This window comes from Poecilia latipinna, unplaced genomic scaffold, assembly GCF_001443285.1.
Source record: "Poecilia latipinna isolate Pla-1442-1.1 unplaced genomic scaffold, P_latipinna-1.0 Scaffold447, whole genome shotgun sequence".
NCBI lineage: Eukaryota > Metazoa > Chordata > Actinopteri > Cyprinodontiformes > Poeciliidae > Poecilia > Poecilia latipinna.
In genome coordinates this window covers 381,360-399,868 of record NW_015113063.1, presented here as the reverse complement: position 1 = coordinate 399,868, position 18,509 = coordinate 381,360, and the positions used below count along the sequence as shown (strand labels likewise).

Sequence of the window (18,509 nt, the reverse complement as noted above, 5' to 3'; positions counted from 1 at the left end):
CTGCGTCTCTCCTCACCACCATCAACCGCAACTCATGACAAGAACGTGTTGTCCTGTGAAGGTGGGTGATGGAAAACTAAAGTCCTTCCTCTAGTCTTAGCATTTGGTATTATGTTCACGTCTTGGTAGAAAAGGCTGGATCGAGCCGGATGACAGTTTCTCTTTGAAGCCCTTCACACCCAGAGGAGAGGGGGGATTCACTCATCTTCACACAGAGCTCCAACCAAGTCAACTGACTTTTCTTGCATTTTGTTAAAGAAAGGTCTTAGGATTAGGAATAATAAAAAGACATTGCGAAAACTTTACCAAATGAAAACATCTGGAGTCCTACCAGCTTTCTTGTCGTATTAAGATCCAGGGACAACAAATGTGCTCTGTGACATGATGCAATAGGAGCGAACTGGTTTCGTAGCAACGTCTCCTGATAGCATCTCAGCTCTGAGATATATAAGACATCTGTTTTATGGAAACACATACTGTGTTAGAGAAAGCAGATGAGTAGGACTGACTGTCGGTCCTCATCATATCCAAAAGAAACCAAATGATCACAACTTTCCCGTCAAAAATTGATTGGTTCCTCTCATTGTCACAACATTCATTGCTCCTCTATTAATCTTTTACACTCTTAGTAAAAAATAAAAAATAAAGCTCCGTTTTGTTGCATTGGGAGACCCTGCAGGCGGCTGGAGTTCTGTCTCTCGCAGTAACATGCCGAGCTTCCCTCCACAGATGTATATAATGTATTCACCCACACTATGTGCTGCATACTGACTGGGGTTACATAACACAGAAGACAGGAGTGGATGACGGCTGAACTTTCCAGTTTCTTTTAGGATATCAGGAAACTAGAGTTTGAAGTTTACAACAGGAGCCTTCTGTCGCTTGAGACCAATGTCACATATTTTGGATACATGTTAATTAATTAATTATTTTTTAGACACTAATAATTCACATTTGAGCATTTAAAGCAGATTTTAATTGTCCAAAGTACACAGGTAGGCACTGGGAGGTGCTAGAGAGCCTGCCTTATTTCCTCTGGACAGAAAAAGTGCCCTTAGAAAATCTTTTTTTTTTCTCCCAGCAAAAAAAAAAGAGTCCAAGGTAGAGTCCAAGATGCCACCTTGGACTCTTGTGGTCCAAGGTGGCAACATAGTTTTATTATCGGTTCGCAGAACTTGCACTATTTAATCTAAATGTAAAAAAAAATAATTCCTGTCAGCCATGTGCCGCACAAGGTGCCTTTTTTTTTTCTCCCACTTGAGCAAAATGCTTTTGCATGCCTCTGCCTACACCAGTCCATACCTCCATAGTCAAATATTCAGAGAGAGAGAACTTGGGAGAACACATCAATATTTAAGAATCTTAACAGAGAAACTTTTAATTTTGATGCAGTCTTCAAATTATGTTTGCTGGCAAGGAGAGTTACCTTATGAAGTGAGAGAATTAGCTCTTTTTTTTTTTTTTTTTTTTTACCATGCTGCGTCACTAAAAACATCTGAGTATAAACCCAATCCCTGGGCCAAACATGGATCAATCCAGCCTAATGTCCCATTACAAGTTGGTTTATAGGTTTGATGTAATATACTGCATTAGAAAAAGAGGAGTGGTTCAGGGTTGGGCAGCGCTGTTCTCCTGTGGTCACAGAGAGACACAGGAAAGCATCTCTCTAGGAGCTCTGTTTATACAATGTATGTCAATTTTAGGTTTCAACTACATAAACTCTAATAGTGGCATAAAGCTTCAACGTTTATTTCACAATTTTTGCAAACATGAGTGCTATTTTCTTTACCATTCTGTGCACAAACTATAAATATTTTGTTTCAGGAGAAAAAAAAAAGCTGTTCTAGGCACTGAAACAACACAGTCTGGAGGTACCTGCGGGAGTCGGGGCCCGCTGAGCCCTGCACATGCGCTTGCTGGGTGGGAGGCGTTTCTGTGGAGAGCTGGCAGACTCACGGGTGCAGCGATCTGGCAGAGAAAACCATAGTGGGTTTAGTCACCTGCGGCTGGTGGGATTACGCTCTGATGTATGTCTGGCAGTCAAGTTGATTAACTAGAGTCACAAGGTTAAAAAGCTCCGGTTAATCCGACTGACTTCGATGGGATTAGCCAGGATCTAGTCACTTCAGGAAGGGGGAAAATGATGGATGGTTTTCCTGTCACTTCCAGATGTGTATGAGAACCTTTGGGTTGCTCTGGAGAAAGTTATTCAGCGAGAATGTCTTTTAGGCAAATCTTTTCCATCTGAGACGAAGTTATAGAGGGGAAGTATTATGTGTCTTTCAAGCACTTACTGCCATTTCATAGCAAAAATGATGTATATATATATATATATATATCAAACATGACTTAAATTAAATTTGACTTCATAATTTAACGCCTTGAATTTGGGTCTCTGTCTCTTTAAAAACTCCTGCTCCTTCTGAAACTCCACCTTCCTTCGACATCACTGCTTTATGAACCCTTTAATAAAGTTTTAACCAGCATTTCGCTTACAAGTAGCTCGTATAATGAGCACAGCAGAGGTTTGTTAATTGCTGCCACTAGTCTGAAGGAGCAGAGTGGGGCAATGGCAGCTACTGAGCTACTGTAAGGGTCAGCAGCTTAGAAGCTGCAGCTGTGGGGAGGAGCTTCGTCCTCAAAGGCGGGGCTAGGTCCAACCAGTCGTTTTACAAAGCTGAATGGTTGCCATGGGAGATTAAAGGATTTCTCAAATATGCATAAAAGAATCAAGTCAACTCTCCAGGCATGTTTTGATGAGGGTATATCATTATAACGTGATGTAAAGCTAAAAAGCAAGTCCCATTTTCACAATACTGCCCCTTTAATTACTCATTTTGAGCTGAACAACTGTGACAAAAGTCAGACTTTGAAGACCCAACATTCACACTTTTAAGTCTAAGAAATGTAAACTGTTGTTTTGGTTGGAAACAGATCATTACACACTTTATGCCACATTGTTTCTAATGAGTGATGCAAAATCATGTAAGCAACACTGTTAAAAAAAAAAAACATTAAGTGGTAAAACAAACCTACATGGTGAATTTGTATTACTGATGGGAATGCATTGAAGCTCTTTAGAGAAGAAAGAAAATGCGTGAGAATATTTTGACTGAGAAATTGTTTTCTAAGTCAGAGACTAAGATCAATACTGGAGCTCAAATGTTGCTGTAGCTAATTGACTGTCTTCTGGCTTGAGGGGGGGAAAAAAATCAAAGTAAAGCTTTAGAAAAGCTCTGAGGTTTTCAGAGCTTGGCAAGGATTCTGTATGGCAGCCTGCAGGGCCCAAATCCTTTGATATGGTGATTAACATTTGCCCATGAAAGACCAAGGCAGCTGCTTAATTCACAACTGAACTACAGTTCTTTCACAAATCAAGACCAAATATTAAACAAGTGTTATGGTGCCAGTACCTCTACAAATATCTTGCAATGCCAGAAAAGTGTTGATAGCATATTTTGGGTATGGTAGACTCCCAGCCATTCTAGCTAGCTTTTAGTTAGCTAGCTAACAACACGCCAAAGATTTACACCCAAGTGCATCATTAGCTTAAAAATTGTTAAAAAATATTTTGGTTGTAAAGGGAAAAAAAACTTTTTGAGTCAGACAACATAGGAACAGAGGAAAATTTATTAGTGTGGCAGAAATAATTGAACATTTTCAGAAGATTTCTACCATGATTCGTCTTCAAAGCAAGAAGAAACTACATTGCCCAGTTGGTTAAAGGTTCAATGCTAACACACCTACCTGTTATCAGCTTATTTACAAAACGAAATTAGCCAGGTCAATGTTCATGTTGGCGATCTTTCACTAATGACTATCTGCTTATGGAAATCTATAACTCGTAGCAAAATTTAAATGTTACTTCTCACTCTCAACGTTAATTTTTAACTCCTAAAATAGTCAGTATGAACACAGTTTGGGAGTCGGAGCTCATGTGCTGGTTTGATTCCAGAGAACGGTAAAATAAGTGACTGGGTTTTATGGTGAATAACATATTGCTGGCATTTATCTGCAGTTTTAAGCTCATAATTATATATTTATGTCCAGCATCATAGAGTTACTCTGTGATAAAGGGAGAAGATATTAAAGACATCAGTCTCTTTTCTGTGCAGAGCCTGGCAACCTGGGAGTCAGAGAACAAGATTTACTGTCAGCAGACTCTGGTGGATGGAGACGGCCCAAAGACCTACTGGACCCGAGAGCTGAACGGGAACGAACTCACACTGGTGAGTACGCATCCATGAGTCGTGGCTGTAGGGAGAGCCTCGTGATGATTAGGCTTATAATGGTACGATATCTTAATGATAACTGGGCCCTAAGGCAAAATACCTCACCTGAACAAGGTTGATGAGAGCTTGCTCCTCCAACTACCCCTAGCAGGGAGTAAGCTTGTAGACTGACTGGTGATCAAGTCTTCCCCCAAGAGGTGAAGTTCAATCACCAAAAGCCAGAGCATTGTCTCAGGAGCACAAACATTTCCTCCTGGTGATCAAACTCTGCCTTCTGGAGCATTTGGTCAGAACCTAAGGTACTGGAAAGTCTTCTTCATGTGGATCTCTACCCAACAGGTGGTAGACCTGCTATAAAGACATCATTGATATGATGCATCTGGCTTTCTCTCTGGGTCTTTTCTGGTATCTTAACAAAAGGACTTTAAATTCTAGGAAGGGTATGACTAAAGACTCAAGCACCTTTAAGACTTTTATTTTTTTCTTTATTTACCTGTACCTTGATATGGGTAAGCTACTCATTATAAATAGATTAACAGTGGTTTTGGTTTTACAAAGCCAAACAACAAATCTTTCTCCAGTATTATCAAATGTACAAGGAAAGTGTGCTCTAGTGCGACTCTGGCGTTTGCTCCTTGACAACCACTAAGCCATCAGATGCCTCGAGATGAGATTTTCATCCGGCCTAGTCCGCTCCTAGTCCGCTCCTGTTTGACAAACGATTAATGAAGTCAGGCAGGTGGTGTCTGAAGTCACCCTGGAGATTCAACTGCGGAGCAAATGGGGCCCGTTTCCCAAGAATGTGAGCCTTCATCTTCCCCGTAGAGACGTGAAAGGAGAACAAGAGGAGCTGCTATGCTGACGTACCAGCAGCCCCCTGCCTATATTCACCCAGATTTACATCTGCAGGAGTCAGCGGGTCTGAAACCCCTGGAAGCGTCTATGGGGGGATTCCACAGATACAGTTCTCAGGGTCTCAATGGCTACAACCGGCTCTACATTTAGTGCTCCCACAGTCTGCTCTGTTGTTACAGGATTTTTCTAAGAGAGGGAAAAAACCTAAACCAACAACGCGCAAGGTTCAGATGCTGAAAACTCTTATAACCGGATGTTTGATCAGCTTTCTGTTACAGCCCAGGGGCAAGTAAGGATAAGAGGAGGGGCGTGAATCTTAATTAATGTTGGTTCCTCATTGTTCACGCTGACAAGCTGTGAGGGCAGAGCGTATGAACTCCTCTGTGATGAGTGGGTGATAAAAGCAGAATGTGGTTAAAGCCCCTCTGCCCCGCCGGTGACACTGGCCAGCCGCCCTGCAGGAGCCGAAGCATTCACGCACTGATGGAGGTTGATGTGGCCGAGCCATGACATTAGCAGAGGCTCTTTGTTTCTCGGCCCGTCTCTCCTTGGACCCAACGGCTCAAAGTTCTCGATAGCAGTTGCAACAAAACCTCGTATTTATCCTCATTACTGACAAGTTTAAAGATTGGTTTCTTTTTAATCGAGCTTTAGTTTAGCTGCCATGGCAACACTAACAGGTAAACCATGTCATTATTCACTTGGGACTGTTGTTGGGACTGCTAAATATTTAGATTGAAGCTAAAGTTTGTAAGCTCTTTAGTTTACAAACTAAATATTTTCTAATTAAATATTTAGTTAGCAATATTGAGCTAGAAAATAAGTATTTGCTAACTAAATATTTAGTTAGCAAGTTAACTCATATTAGCTTTCTAACTAACAAGCTAACTAATTGGTTGTTATTAGCTAACTAATAGCTTGCTATTGCTAAATATTGCTAACTAAATATTTAGTTTGAAGCTAAATATTTGATTTACAAACTACATCTTTAGCTTGAAACTAAATATTTTGCTTGATAACTAAATATTTCATTTCAAGCTAAGTAGTTTAACTAAATATTTAACTCAGAGGTGAATGCTTAAACTGCAAACTAAATGTGTAGTTTGTAAACCAAATATTCAACTTACTAATAAAATATTTAGTTTGGACATAAAAATGTAGGTTTAGGCTAAATATTTATATTCAAACTATATATTTAGCCTGCTAGTTAAATATTTAGTTCATTCAAACGGTACTACATGCACAGACCAATGCAAAGTAAACCGCAATTAAGAGTAAAAGGAAAATTACTATAAGTTTTTGGAATGAAGCCTAAAGAATGACAGACATCAGTGAATACTTTGTAACACTGTAGCATAAAGTGCAGTGTGAGAAAAGTAAAGGTTGCTTCAAGATGTAAGTCCAAATCGAAACCAAATCAAATCAAATCATAATGTTCAGAAAAAAGACGTGAGAAAGTGTCGCACATTCACATGTATTCAAGATGTTTAGAACCATCAACAAGCGTCGTTTAACGGTTTCCGAAGACAAGCTCAACAAGTGGGAATGAACGGTCTCTTCGGGCGAGGGACCAGTCAGTTCAATTATTCTTCACTTAACAGCATGTGACAGCCTGCTGGGAATCAGCTCCTGAATGTCCTTCAAACGTCTGGGAATGTCTGACCGTCAGAGAGTCTGCATGTTTTTCAAACCACAAGAAGGAAAATTGTCGGATCGCACCACATTCCCACCGTTAGTGGGTTTCCAATCTGAACGATGGGCGCTCTAAACAATGCCAGCATCACTTGTTTTTCTGAAAAGGAAGACAAACACAATATACATCCACTAACCGGAGATTGACCTAGAATCTGCTAGTGGTTCAATATGGATTTATGATCATTAAAATCTTGGAAAGTGTTTGAATTTTTCTGGAAAACAAACAAACAACAAAAAAAAGAAAATCAGACGCAGACGCAGAGAAAGCCGGATGGTTCAGCCTGAGACCTGCATTCAGAACAGCGATAACAACGTGACGGTCTCATTGTGTGTGCCAGTTCATGCTGTAAGTGGGGCACATTTCCATAGGATCTGCATAATGTGTGTAATTGGTTTAGTCTGGAAGCAGTTTAAGAGGAAAGAGAGGCAGGATTTCTATTGAGCAGCATCAGCCTGAAATGAAACTGATTTTCATGCAGGCGAGAAGCAGGCTGCAGCTTAGACAATACTTGAAAGTTTCACTCCAGCAGGTACCTAAAAATTTCATCCATTCTGAATCAAAGTGATATACAAAGTTTTCTTTTACACTTAGAGGTATTTGGCCAAAGTTCTTCCTCCCCGTATGGAGGATAGAGTGACAAATCTATCGTCTATACCCAGTTGTCCTCCTAGCATTTTGGGAGGGCTGGTTCCTACAAATTATGCAACATTATATAAGATTGTATACGTTTTTATCTATCTGTCTGTCAATCTTAAAATGAACAACACACAAAGTGAAGTTAAGATTCATTAAAAACTGAATTAGCTCTTTAATTCAGCGTCGACAGAAAATGTCAAAGTTGAAGCTAATATTAGCGTCATTATTGACTAAAGCTTTGCTAGCTTATGTATTCTCGCGTTCTTCTGACCTTTTTGTACTCTTTTCAGTACAACTCAAGAACAACTTCACAATAGGAGTATAAAACGTAAATAGAACAAAGGGTAGAGCTTCAACGCTAACACAACTACGTTAGCTTACCCTTACTTCACCGTGTGAAAACAGAAGCACAGAACCTACCGTCTGAAAGTTTCAACATGTTGCCACTGAACCTAATTGAAGGGTTTTGTTTCATCTAAAATATTTTAGAAAAAAATAAAAAGATTTTTCGAAATTCACGTGCTTCCATTTAGAAAATGTAACTTCAATTTGTGAAGTTTAACGGCTAATGGAAACGTAGCTACGTTTGTGCTAATCTGTTTTTTGAGACAATAGCAGACGAACACTGAGGTACAAAGGTAGTCATAATGGAAAACAGCTAGGGCTAATCAATATAAATGATTGAAAAGCAACCCCTAACCCACTTTTTCTGTTTTCCTGCAGACGTTTGGTGCAGACGACGTGGTGTGTACGAGGATCTACGTACGGGAGTGAGGCTGCGCGACCTTCACCTGGACAAAGCTCATGTCAACCTGCCCCGCTTGACTCAATAACAATTTTCGCCAAGTTTCCTGTGCAACCTAACCTCTCTGCATCAAGCATAACAGTCTCCACACATGCAACAGCAAAGTGTCAATATATTGTTTGTTTGTAGTTAACATTGTGTCTGCAGTACAGTAGCTAGCTCTCTCTCTGTGTCCATGCCTACAACCCAGGTGATGATAACGTAGGATTTAGTCTTCGGCTGCGTCAATCAAGTGTTCATGTTTGATGAAAGGAAGCAATAAAACATACATGGAACAAATTACAGCTGAGAATCTCATTAATCGTCATGGGTTAGTGGAAGAAAAACTTACTATTTACTACTGTTTGTATTTTTATTTTATTAATTTTTTTTTTCAAATTGATCATCTAAGAAGTAGTCAATAGTTTATGGTATACTGTTATAAAGTTTTAGTCTAATCTATTATCCTTCTTCTGACCATTCCTTGTTCACATGGAGAAGGTTTGGAGTGTAATCTTAGTAGATTACCATTTTCTAAAATCTCCAAACCAACAACCAAGTCACTGAAATCCCATTGTTTCCCTCATTCTGATTTAGTTTTAACTTTCAGCAAATCATCTCCATGTGTAAATAGCTATTAAAATGCATTGAGATGATGCCAAATGATTGGTTTATTTAAAATTGGTCACAGGAAGCAGCTGAACAAATGTACCTAGTAACATGTCTGATGAGGGCTTATGGTGGAAAATGTAATAAAAAAAAAGTTTGGACATATTCCAAAGGAGAACCAGTGACCATTCTTCTTCTTACAATCTGTTTGGTCATCTATAGTCCCAGGCTCTCCTTTATGTTCTTGATGTTCTCCCGACTTTGGTGGCTTTGCAAGATGGCTGACTTTGTGTCTGGTCATTTCATTTCAGTTTCCCTGAAATCTGAATCAGTGATGATCCTGGAGTATAAAACGAAGGTATTACATTTAGCAAATGACTTTTCTTTGAGTCTTTATACTTAAATTAGTGATTAATCGATTACTGAATTACTTGGTGATTATTTCAATAAATGATTCATCACGATTAATCGTCGGGCAGACGGGTTTCGACCGCAGTTTAAACCAGGAACCTTCTTGCTATAAGGCAGCAGTGCTAACTAACTCCACCTTCCAACAAAACTTTAGAAACATAAACCTTGAAATAAAATATTTCCAGAAGGTTAAACTCTTAACTTTCCTCTATATTCTCGACTTTACCTTTCTGCTCTCACTGTTCATAAAAAAACAGACCAAAAAATGCTGCGTCTGAAAAATGATGACTTGATGTTGCATCAGCACCGAAAGATAAAAGTCTTTGTGTTTCCTTCAGGGATGTCACAGTGAAGCCCCTTTTCGCTTTATCAGCTCCGCCCGAACTGAGCGGAGAGCATCCGCTGCGCCTCAGGCTGAGGCAACAGCGTGCAAGACGCGATCAGACCATTAAAACCAGTCAGCCCAGCCCAACTGCGCCCCATTCACTCACATTGGACTTATACGGAAGATTAGATGTTAACGCAATCAATAAAGTTTCATTTACACAGCAGATCTGAGCAACAGCTATGTTTTGAAAATGTGTTTTGGGACATGAAGAGAGGTAGAAAAGTGGAAAGCGCTGGTCACGTGACCCGCCCTCTGGCCTTATCATGTGAGGATGGAGATATTAGGAATAACAGACGCGGAAGCGCTGCGGCTTCTTGATCTGTCTGACCTCTTTTGCTTCACCAGGCTTTCTCTATCCGTGACGCTTTTTGTTTTAACAACAAGGCGACCGGATGAAGTCAGAGAGGAGCATATTTTATCTGAATGCCAAAAACAAGGCAAGGAAATATAATTTGAAAATAATGAGGAGTTTCAGAGCTCATTCCAAATGTTAGCTTATGCAGCCAGCGTGTAAAAATGAATGTAAAGGAACTTGTTTTCTGAGTGTTATGTTACACTTGCCATTGAATTATCTTTAAGCCAATTTATGTATTAGAAACAACAGATAAAATAAGGACATCACCTGATCGAGGTCACAAGGTTTGTAGATGGAGACAACAAATACAAAAAAATTAGGACATTCCATTTGATACTTACCGTAGTTCTTTGTTGAGAAATGCTCACAAATTGATGTCTATTTTTTTTATTATTATTTTTATTTATATGCGGAAAGAAGTGACACCTGAGACCAAAATAATTGACCTAGTTTTACACGTTTAACAAAGACCTGATCTGAAGACGTGAACCTTGACTTGGTCTAGGACAGGAGTCTCCAAAGTGCGAGCCGGGGGCCATTCAAATTATTTTGTTCGGCCCCTGACCACAAATCAAGAATCATAAAAACTCGACTAACTAAATAGAAAAGAACTGATGACTCGAAAAATGTGGAAATTCTCAGCTTTTCTTTTAATACACGGCAATAGTCTGAAGCTCTTTTTTATGTTTTTGGTCTTTATTACAAGTTTTATTTAATTAAATAATTTTTGCATTTTTGAAGCTTGAGGCAAAGAGAATTGTCTCTCTGGTGAAAATGAAGCAATTCAACACTGGAAATAATTTGACTTGAATGATTTGTAATCTCCAAGTTGAGCCCCAGGCAAGGCAATTCAAGTGTATCTTTATAGCTACATTCACACACAAGACCAAGTATTTCAGATGACATTAAAGGAAAGACGTGAAGCAAATAACACAGCATAAGCATAAAAACATCACATAAAAGAAAAAGATGGTGTAATATGAATACTAAGTACCTAAAGGAAACAAATGTTTCAAACCGTTTATTAGTCTGATTGTTTGATCAAAAGCTGCAATAAAGCAAAAATGTTCTCAGACCTGATTTAAAGAAGCCAAACATTTTGCTGGTTTTGGTTAGAGCCCTGGTAACTACCTGATTGAAACTTTTTACAGAAACTTGTAAAGACTGTTGCAGATGCACCTATTGAAGGTAAAAGCATGCAGCAGTTTTTCTATGTCCTGTTTTGACGTGGAGATACTTTAGTCTGGCCATGTTTTTGGGATGAAGTAAGCTGATTCGATAACAAAACTTTTTGCGGATATCAAAATTTAGAGCAGAGTCCAAAACCAAACACGGCTTCCTCGCAGGCTCTGTGGTTCTTAAGCCTCATTGAGTCCAGTTGAGCGCTGAGAGCAATCGTCACATTCCTGTGGGATCGAAAATGCTTGTTTTTGTCTTATCTGCAATAAGCTGGAGGAAATTCTGACCCATCCGCTCAATGATATTATGGAAACACTGACTAAGAGAGTCTAGGGTCCCATTGTGATATGGAGAATTAAAGCTATATTGTAGATAATGCAATAGTGCTCTATAATCTGAGCCAGTGGAATAAAATAGATGTTAGCTAAAAGTGGTCCGAGAATGGAGGCTTGAGGAACTCCACAACTCGTTTTGGTCCACCTGGATTTATAATGGCCAAAAGATCTAGACCAGTTTACCAGAAAACCCTGCCCATTTTTCAACAGCAGCACTAAAATTAATGAAAAGTGGTTCTTGGTGTAGCGCCACCACCATAACCTTTGAGAACGCCACCACCATGTTCTCAAAGGGTTTGGTTTATTTGACTCATTGCAGAGTAAAAGTGAAATGGAGCAGCTGAAAATGAAACCAGTGTTGCAACTTTGGTCCCCAACTGAACCAAGTCTCCCGGACTATCCGGTGTGAAAACGCCCTTAAATGTCTTTGGAGCTATTGCAACCTCACACCCATTTGCTACAGCCTTTCTCCGAGCCTCGCCTACGCACAGAGGCATTGGCACTGACTGCCATTGGGATGAAAATGGCAAGAAAGTGGCACGACATCAGAAAACAAAAAGCAAATCTGTCTTTGTCCTCTATGGCTGCCAGGGATTAAAAGGTTTTCCTTTCAACGCCCCGCTTCACGAGGACTACCGCAGCAGCACGACGAGCGTTCCCATTCCTCGACGCCAAGACCTCGGGACGAGGCCGCGCCAGCTCTGCTTTTTGACCTGGTATCCCATGAAAGAATGAGTTTCCTCCTGAGTGCACTACAATGCTCCAAGAAGCAATGGCCAGGGCGCGCGCCTGCTGTGATGTTAATTTAATGACGAGCTGCTGTTCAGATGGCAGATCCGAATGGCTGAATAAAGGGGTTGTTGTCTTTTTTTTCTTTTTTTTCCTGCGTTTGAGCAGAGAAGAGGGCCCCATTGCCCACCCTGGTGCTCCACTCTGGGTCGCCAAACAGTATAGCCTCTGTGAGTACAGTGGAGTACGGCTTAGATTTCTAATTAAATAAACAATAATTTAGCTCCTCTCAGGACTCGAGTAGGTCCAAGCTGGGTGAAAACGATTTGTCAAACGTTCTAAACAAAAAGACATCAGACTAATTACTGCACACTTGAAGGTAGGTCCCATTTTCCAGCAGCCAATGGCCGATTGGCCCCGTTCCAGTCAATAACACAAGACCACAGTGAAACTGGTAACAAACAGCAATGATTATGTTAAGTCTGGTGAGGCAACAAAACTCTTCTATGAGCAAATATCATCCAGTTACATTTGCTGCAGATCGGGTTCCTGGTGCGATGGCTATATGAGCTGTAGACTTGTCAAAGTTACGCAACGCTGTAGATCATTAGTTCTTATGACACTGACTTAGAGATGTAGGCTTTGCTGGTCTTCATAATAAGGTCTTCAAAGCTTCTAGTCATTATAATTGTCTTAAATGCAGTGGTCTTCACCTCCTGTTATCCCAGCATCAAAAAAGGTGTGCCACAAGGGCTTGTACCCTTGTGGCACACCCATGATTGTTTTACCATCATTGGTACTTTGGTATGCAGATAGTACAATCTACTTATTAAACCCTAAATATGGTGTACTGATGGACTCTGACCTGAACCTTCAGAGCCACATAAAATGAGTTACAAAGTCGGCCTTCAATCACCTGAAGAACATTTCCAGGATTAGAGGACTAATGTCTCAGCGAGATATAGAGAAACTCGTACATGTGTTTATCTTTAGTCTCATTGATAACTGCTCTGCATCCCAAGAACCAGAACCAGGCAGGAAAAAGCAGCAATCAGTAGGTATGGTCTATTGGAACAAACTTCCAGAAAACTGCATAAATGCTGAAACACTGAGTCCCTTTAAATTAAGCCTAAAAACACATTTGTTTAGAGTCGACTTATATTCAGAATAACTGAAATATAGATCAATTCATTACTGCCCTTCATTACTGCCACTGTAATGTAAAGCTTCTTTTGTTTAACTTCAGCATGCTTTTTTCATGTAAAGCGCTTTGAACTGTCATGTTGCTGAAATATGCCACACAATAAAACTTAACTTGACTCACCTGAGCAGCTGACCTGACCATCGAACACTGCAACTTCACAAATGGTGTATGGGACTATCAAAGTGTGTGACGGTGGTCTGGTCAGGAGTTTATTAGTTGTATTTCAATTTCAAGATGACAAGAACCTGCCGATCAGAGCTCCTGTATTTAACCCAGGCAGCTGACACCGACTGACCTTCCACTCAGACGCTGACCCTGCTCCACGTTAACCTTCATGTTTTGCACTGGATAACCGTGGGAGACTGGAAAAGGTCAGGTTATGCCAAGCATGTGTGTGTGTGTGTGTGTGTGTATGTGTGTGTACATGGTTGGTTGGGTGAATGTTGTCACATTAAATTACCAAGAGTGCTTTGTGCCTGTGACATCTCCCGAGAGTTTCATCCTGTGATATATTTAGTCACGCTTAAGTCTCAATAAATGGCCTCCTCAGCAGGAGAGACACATTTTTCAGACTGCTCTGTCGGGCTACAAACACGGGTAAATATTTGCTCAGAGCAAGGAAGAATTTTAACTGGGTGTCAAAAGAGATTGCGGATAAACCATGACGTTTCTGGCAACTAAAAAGACATATTCATCCAAAGAACAGTATGTCCCCACGGAGGATGGAGTGCTCTTACTGACCAAGAAACATTCATAAAACTTTTTGCCGGAATTTTTTAATTTCTTTCCAGGCATCTGCTGGTTTTGGAAACGCAATCCCAACCAACACATACAATCTCAATTCTAACGACTTACATCCGTTCATGTGAACTTTGTGTTTGAGTTGAAACCAAACCGCACTATCCCTTTACGACTGAAGTGAGTTTGTTAAGAGGTTACGCAGAGCTATTAGTTATTACGTTTCTTGCCGCCAATCATGCTACTGACACCCTGTGAATGCAAACAAGTAGATAAATGCTATTAGCTACTGCAGGACAACAAAAACAGAATAATTTCACCTTCTTAAAACAACTTTAGACCCCAAAAAGTCAACCTGTGAACGCTGTTCTAAAAACCTTTAAACCACCATCATATTTAAACATGATTTGCAAAATATCACTTAGTCATATCTGATCAGCAAGAATGTCTGACAGGAAGGTAATGTTGGTGTACAAACTAAATATATATGTTTGTGTTTCAAACACAAGTTTCTCTGGTTGGACCTGCTTGTTCCTTTATGCAACCCAACTTTTAAATGGAGAACCATTCTTATGTATGGTCACTCTGTGCAAACATACTGTTGGTTTAAACGTGCAGAAAATAGAGAAAATGGTTTTTGAATAAACTGGTGACATTTTTTTATATTGCAGTTGTTTTAAGATGTTGCAAATTGGCATTAATGCCACAACATTGGCACTAAAACTATTTTTTAGACACAAGAACAGAACTGAAGTTTGGTTTAAAATAAAACCTAATGCATTACTTTGAAAAGTGATTGTACTGTGACCTAAAGTGCATTCACTAAATTGTGAAGATATTAATTTAATCACGTTTCAAAGTCTTGACTCGTCCAGATGCAAATTAACAAACGGTTTGAAGAAAAGTGAGTGGATGGATGGATGGATGGATGGGATTAAACGAGGAAGAAAACAAGCTGGATGAATCAACAGACGGACAGATGGATGGATGATTGATTGATCGATGGATGATGAATTAAATCGAAGGATGGATGAACAAATGAATGGATGGAAGGATGATCAGACCTATGGATGGATAGACGGATCAAATGATCAATACATGAACATATGGATGATGATTGATTGAAGGATGGATGGATGAACAAAAGGATGGATGGATGGATGAATGGATGGATTAAATTTTTTTCAGGGTTCCTCGTGTGAAATCGTCAACCCAACCAACAAGCTGCTGAGCTCACCAGCTTGCAGAGGTTATGTTAGAGTGCCAGACTTTGCTAATCGTGTTATGGGGGGGGGATGGTATCCAGCAGCACGTTCCCATCATGAAGACAGATCAGCTTATAAAGCAGCATGAAGCAGTGCTGCTTCCTCTGTCTCAAAAAAAAAAAAAAAAGAAAAATCCTCCCGGAAATAGAAAAAGATGGGGCAGGTAGAAAACGCATTGACAATTCAAGAGACAATGGGAAGCATTGAGTCTCTGTGTTATTAAAAGCAACTGTCAATCAGTCTTGGTTTAAACCCAAAAACCTGAAAGTCCCACACCATGACAAACACTTTACCTCCGATTGCTCTGGTAAAGCACAATGACGCACCATCTTTTATCTTTTATAAGCTCTGTGGCTCTCTTCAGCGACCGAATTCTGAAAAATGCAACAAACAAGATTAACGGGAAATCTGCAGGGTCACTCTTAGGGTTAATTGCCTGGCGTTGCGAGTGCCAAGGCCTTTTGAGCCGGACGGACAAAAAGCAAACTGTGTAGTTTTGACAATAGATTCACTCTCTGACTCAGAAGCTGCGGAAGTCCCGACATGGGGCAGCTGAAAGTTGTTAAAAGTCCAGAAGTGTGCACTCCAAGGAAGTAATCACGCAGAAGAGCTTTTTTTGGGGGTGAAGGGAGGGTAAAACCTCAATTCCTGCTTGCTGCCTTTGAGGAAGTCACGGTTAGCGCTGCCAGTTGGAGGCCTGGGAGGTTCTGCTGTCAAGTGTCAGCCTCGCTCCTCATTAGGGTTTAGGCACCACACTGGGTCAACATGGCATATTTGTGTGAATTTATCCAAACAAGCTTTTTGTCATCAGCGTTAGATAGTAAATAGCCAATAAGCAATCTCAAACCGCAGTGTAGTTTAACTCCTATAAGGTTTAGAGTGCATGGTCTAGCAAAGGCTTTTTGTTGCTGGGGTTTCTGAGGACAATCGCAATCGTCCTTGATGTTGACGATGATCTCTCTCATTGGTGAATCAAAGGGAACAGTTTGGGAATGCCAACATATTCTCCAAGATCGACTGGCAGAAACAGTTCCAGGAAAATAAGGTGAGCAAGTCCAAGATGCAACGAGCCTGGTGTCTGCGTGGACAGTGTTAGAGCGCCCTCTGCAGGATTTAAATAGAATGACAGTCTTGGTAAGGATGGAAGACGGCTCATCAGTGAAACCACTGAATTTTAGCACCTTTTCTAAAATGATTTTTAAGACATCTCACCTGTATCGCTTCATTAGACTATAAAGGCACTTACTAAAAAAAGCATCAATTCCAGCTTGGACTATCACTTTAGAAGTGATCTGCTTTTTATTTTAGACTTTGCAGACGTTTGTCAAACTGTATACAGAAATATTTCCCACCTTAGTCAAAATGAAAGTCAGTGAGAAACTTCAGTTTAAATTGCTGTTGATTTCGGAAGACCTTCCATCTGTCTGTCCATCCTTTTTCAGGAGGGGTGTTGGTGCCTGTCTCCAGCGAACGTTTCAGGCAAGAGACAGGGTCACCCTGGACAGGTCGCCAGTCTGTCGCAGGGCATTTGGAAGACCACACAACTTTGATTCAAAATCTAAAGGTAGGGATTGATGAATTTGGGGGCATACAATTCAAGTAAAAATTGATTGATTAGTCACAGTTTCAGGTTTTCCTGTGTGCCTCGGTGTGTTGAATATATTGAGTTTGACCTAAGACTCGTTGAGTCTGCACTTTATATCCAGTCAACATCCGAATAACTTTTAATCCTTAAGCATAGATTCGACTTTTCATGTTGTAGACTGGTCGACCTGTCATCCATCTGTAGAGGCATGGCGTTCCACTCTTCTTGAAGGTTTGCCCTTTGGTCATTGAAGTTCGACTGCAGCAGTTCACTGGGGTTATACACACAGACATTTCTGTTTCAGTAATAATAGCCAGACTGTAGATTCTTACCTTAATTGGGCGACATCAGGAATCCTGTCAAATCTAGTAGATTCCATAAAAGAAATAAACACAGCTGCATTGGGGTACTATGTTCAACCTTCCTGTTATCTGCCGAAAATCTCCCTCTCTCATAGTCTTAATGAACCGGACGTGTTTTAACATGTCGTAGAAAGTTTCTTCTTCATTTTTAACTTCACATATTCAAAATGTTACCATGAATTTTTGGTCCAGTGAAAAATTTTTAGTACACTTGAAATAAGACTAAACTAAACTAAACTAATTCTCAAGTAACTTTTCAGCAAGAAGTAGGAACTTCTCTTAAGTCTGCACTGGCAGACATTTTTACAAAAATATTTCCATAATCAAAACTAAGGACTTTGGTAACACTTTATTTGAAGGGGGTTGAATAAGACCGTCATGACACTGTCATAAACATGACATAACACTTGTCATGAACATGAATAAGCCTTCATGAATATTTATGACTGTTGTCATAAAGTGTCATTCGGTAAATTATGACACTTTTAATACAAAGTTGACATTATTCAAAATGTCTTTGATATGACAACTTGACATTAACCAAGAAATCATTACTGTTTAAACTTTACCTTTAATAACATAAAGATACCTAATTTTTAAAGTGCAATCAGTAATACTTTTATAACAAATTTATATCAGTAATGATTTCTTGGTTAATGTCAAGTTGTCATAACAAAGACATTTTGAATAATGTCAACTTTGTATTAAAAGTGTCATAATTTACCGAATGACGCTTTATGACAACAGTCATAAATATTAATTAAGGCTTATTCATGTTTATGACAGTGTCATGTCAGCCTTACTCAACCCCCTTCAAATAAAGTGTTACCAGGACTTTTTAAAATTAAAACAAGCTCCTATGTCTTACTGAAAAGTTATCTGTTAGTTGTGTTTTGTTTTTTTCCCCCCCCCAAGCGTACCAAGACATTTGCACTAGAAAGTGGGCCAAAACACCCGGGTAAAACTGTGTGTTCCTACAGTGTTTGCCTTAAGAAACATCTCGTTATATTTTATTTGGATTCAACCTGATGACACAAAAAAGTGCTTTCATTTTCAATTGTGAATCACCAACAAGAGTTGGAAGATAAGAGATTTAAAAATATCAGTAACTCAAAATTGGCCAAAGAAAACCAAAACCATTGCTTG

The 18,509-nt window shown here is 39.8% G+C and overlaps 1 protein-coding gene across 1 annotated transcript in view; it reads left to right on the top strand.

Annotated features, from left to right (window-relative positions):
• Positions 1 to 8,506, top strand: part of crabp1a (cellular retinoic acid binding protein 1a) — a 24,189-nt gene extending 15,683 nt beyond the window's left edge. Inside the window, exons 3-4 of the mRNA XM_015038597.1 lie at positions 4,116 to 4,229; positions 8,143 to 8,506. Coding sequence (XP_014894083.1) covers positions 4,116 to 4,229; positions 8,143 to 8,193 — 165 coding nt within the window. The 3' untranslated portion in view covers positions 8,194 to 8,506. The remainder of the gene's footprint in view (positions 1 to 4,115; positions 4,230 to 8,142) is intronic.
• The last annotated feature ends 10,003 nt before the right edge of the window (positions 8,507 to 18,509 follow it).